Source organism: Egretta garzetta, unplaced genomic scaffold (assembly GCF_000687185.1).
Source record: "Egretta garzetta isolate BGI_Z169 unplaced genomic scaffold, ASM68718v1 scaffold1059, whole genome shotgun sequence".
Taxonomy (NCBI): domain Eukaryota; kingdom Metazoa; phylum Chordata; class Aves; order Pelecaniformes; family Ardeidae; genus Egretta; species Egretta garzetta.
This window is the reverse complement of record NW_009260829.1, coordinates 4,671-8,311: the sequence shown is the minus strand read 5'-3', so window position 1 is coordinate 8,311 and position 3,641 is coordinate 4,671. Positions and strand designations below refer to the sequence as shown.

General features: G+C 64.8%; 2 protein-coding genes across 2 annotated transcripts in view; one reads left to right on the top strand and one right to left on the bottom strand.

The window, feature by feature from the left end:
- LOC118453101 overlaps positions 1-322 on the bottom strand; it is a 3,275-nt gene extending 2,953 nt beyond the window's left edge. Inside the window, exons 1-2 of the mRNA XM_035902332.1 lie at positions 257-322; positions 42-115 (exon numbers count right to left, since the gene is read on the bottom strand). Of these exons, the coding sequence (XP_035758225.1) occupies positions 42-115; positions 257-322 (140 nt within the window). The remainder of the gene's footprint in view (positions 1-41; positions 116-256) is intronic.
- Positions 323-1,827: 1,505 nt separating this feature from the next.
- LOC104133524 (dystrophia myotonica WD repeat-containing protein-like) lies at positions 1,828-3,636 on the top strand (the record flags this gene model as incomplete). Its single annotated transcript, XM_035902331.1, has 2 exons — positions 1,828-2,470; positions 3,302-3,636. Coding segments are annotated over 2 exons (978 nt in total), but the record flags the coding sequence as incomplete, so codon positions are not given.
- Positions 3,637-3,641: the final 5 nt, after the last annotated feature.

Genomic DNA, 3,641 nt, shown 5'->3' with positions numbered 1-3,641 from the left:
AGCCCCCTCCCCCCCCGCCAGGACCACCCACTAACGGGGACAGTGGGGATGGTGACAGTGGGGCTGGGGACGGTGACCCCAGGGATGGTAATGGTGACCCCAGGCCCCCCAGGTGCTACCCGGTAATGGGGATAGTGGGGATGGTGACACCGGGGGTGGGGACGGTGACCCCAGGCCCCCCAGGAGCCACCCGCTAATGGGGACGGTGACACCGGGGCCAGTAACGGTGACCCCAGCCTCCCCAGGAGCCACCCACTAATAGGGACGGTGACACTGGGGCTGGTAACGGTGACCCCAGGCCCCCCAGGAGCCACCTGCTCATGGGGATGGGGGGACGTTGACACTGGGGCTGGTATAACGGTGACCCCAGGCCCCCCAGGTGCCACCCGCTAATGGGGACGGTGACACCAGGGCCAGTAACGGTGACCCCAGCCTCCCCAGGTGCCACCTGCTCATGGGGATGGGGGGACGTTGACACTGGGGCTGGTATAACGGTGACCCCAGGCCCCCCAGGTGCCACCCGCTAATGGGGACGGTGACACCAGGGCCAGTAACGGTGACCCCAGCCTCCCCAGGTGCCACCTGCTCATGGGGATGGGGGGACGTTGACACTGGGGCTGGTATAACGGTGACCCCAGGCCCCCCAGGTGCCACCCGCTAATGGGGACGGTGACACCAGGGCCAGTAACGGTGACCCCAGCCTCCCCAGGTGCCACCTGCTCATGGGGATGGGGGGACGTTGACACTGGGGCTGGTATAACGGTGACCCCAGGCCCCCCAGGTGCCACCCGCTAATGGGGACGGTGACACCAGGGCCAGTAACGGTGACCCCAGCCTCCCCAGGTGCCACCTGCTCATGGGGATGGGGGGACGTTGACACTGGGGCTGGTATAACGGTGACCCCAGGCCCCCCAGGTGCCACCCGCTAATGGGGACGGTGACACCAGGGCCAGTAACGGTGACCCCAGCCTCCCCAGGTGCCACCTGCTCATGGGGATGGGGGGACGTTGACACTGGGGCTGGTATAACGGTGACCCCAGGCCCCCCAGGTGCCACCCGCTAATGGGGACGGTGACACCAGGGCCAGTAACGGTGACCCCAGCCTCCCCAGGAGCCACCCGCTAATGGGGACAGGGGGGACGTTGACACTTGGGCTGGTATAATGGTGACCCCAGGCCCCCCAGGTGCCACCCGCTAATGGGGACAGGGGAGACAGTGACACCAGGACCAGTAACGGTGACCCCAGCCTCCCCAGGAGCCACCCGCTAATGGGGACAGGGGGGACGTTGACACTTGGGCTGGTAACAGTGACCCCAGGCCCCCCAGGTGCCACCTGCTAATGGGGACACGGGGGATGGGGACACCAGGGCTGGTAATGGGGACCCCAGGGCCCCGCCGGCTAATGGGGATGGTGACACCGGGGCTGGTAACGGTGACCCCGGCCTCCCCAGGAGCCACCCGCTAATGGGGATGGTGACACCGGGGCTGGTAACGGTGACCCCGGCCTCCCCAGGAGCCACCCGCTAATGGGGATGGTGACACCGGGGCTGGTAACGGTGACCCCGGCCTCCCCAGGAGCCACCCGCTAATGGGGATGGGGGGACGTTGACACTGGGGGTGGTATAACGGTGACCCCAGGCCCCCCAGGAGCCACCCGCTAATGGGGACGGTAACACTGGGGCCAGTAGTGGTGACCCCAGGCCCCCCAGGTGCCACCCACTAATGGGGACAGGAGGGATGGTGACACCAGGGCTGGTAACGGTGACCCCAGGCCCCCCAGGAGCCACCCGCTAATGGGGATGGTAACACTGGGGCCAGTAGTGGTGACCCCAGGCCCCCCAGGTGCCACCTGCTAATGGGGACAGTGGAGACAGTGACACCAGGGCTGGTAATGGTGACACCAGGGACAGTAACGGTGACGCCGGGACCGGTAACGGTGACCCCAGGAGCCGTCTGCGGTGGCACTGGGCCCTGGCCCAGAGGGGTGATTGGCCCAGGCAACAGCGTGACGGTGACAAGGACCCTCCCTGGAGCACTGGGGTGGGATCAGGGTTGTGTCCCCCACCCTGGGTGACATCCCCTGTGGGTGACACCCCCCTGGGTGACGTCCCCTTCCATGTATGTGTCCCCCCGTCCCCCCCGCAGTCGCTGGACCTGCACAAACCCATCGACAAACGCATTTACAAGGGGACGCAGCCGACCTGTCACGACTTCAACCAGTTCACCGCCGCCGCCGACACCATCGCCCTCCTGGTGGGCTTCTCGGCCGGGCAGGTCCAGTATCTCGACCTCGTTAAGAAAGACACCAGCAAGCTCTTTAACGAGGAGGTGAGCCCCGCCCGCGCTGGGGGGGACAACGGGGGACCCGGCTCCGGAGCCACCGCCACGCCACCGCTCGGGCACGGGGAGATGGGCCAAGGTTTCCCCCACCACCACCAAGAGATGGTGGCGGTCGTTAGGGGTTGGCTTCGTTAGGGACCCACCATGGCTGCACCCATAGCAAGGGATGGGGCTGCGCTGTGACACCTACTCAGGTCCCCAAATTCCCCTACTCGGGTCCCCAAATGTCCCTTTTTTAGCTTTCCCCCCAGTGACACCCTGGGGTTGTGCCTCAGCCATGTCCCCAAATGTCCCCGTTTGTGTCCCCAAATGTTTGGGGTTTGGGCTTTGCCCTCAGTGACACCCCAGGGCTGTGCTGTGACATGAATTCGGGCCCCCACATGCCCCCATTTGGGTCCCCAAATGTCCCTTTTGTGGCTTTGCCATCTCAGTGACACCCTGGGGTTGCACCTCAGCCCTCACTCGTGTCCCCAGATATCTCCATTCATGTCCCCCACGTGCCTGGTTTTGCCCCCAAATGTCCCCATTTGTGTCCCCAAACGTTTGGGATTTGGGCTTTGCCCCCGGTGACACTCTGGGGCTGCACTGTGACATGGATTTGGGTCCCCAAATGTCCCCTTTGTGGCTTTCCTCTCAGCAGCGCCCCAGGGTTGCACCTCAGCCCTCACTCGTGTCCCCAAATGTCCACGTTTGTGTCCCCACATGCCCCCATTTGGGACCCCAAATGTCCCTTTTGTGGCTTTTCCCTCTCAGTGACACCCTGGAGTTGCACCTCAGCCCTCACTCGTGTCCCCAAATGTCCACGTTTGTGTCCCCACATGCCCCCATTTGGGACCCCAAATGTCCCTTTTGTGGCTTTTCCCTCTCAGTGACACCCTGGAGTTGCACCTCAGCCCTCACTCGTGTCCCCAAACATCCCCATTCTTGTCCCTAAACGTGTCCGTTGGGTCTCTGCCCTCAGCGACACCCCTGGCCTGCGTCAGCCAGGACGGTTGCCTCCGCGTCTTCCATTTCGACTCCATGCTGCTGCAGGGGATGATGAAGAGTTATTTCGGGGGTTTGCTCTGCGTCTGTTGGAGCCCCGACGGGCGTTACGTGGTGACGGGGGGCGAGGACGACCTGGTGACCGTCTGGTCCTTCGCCGAGGGGCGGGTGGTGGCCCGAGGTCACGGGCACAAATCTTGGGTTAACGCCGTGGCCTTCGATCCCTTCACCGGGGCGGCGCAGACCCCCCAGCCCCCCGAGCTGAGCGGGGGCGAGGAAGAGGATGAACCCCCCGATCCCCTCGTCCGCCGTTCCCC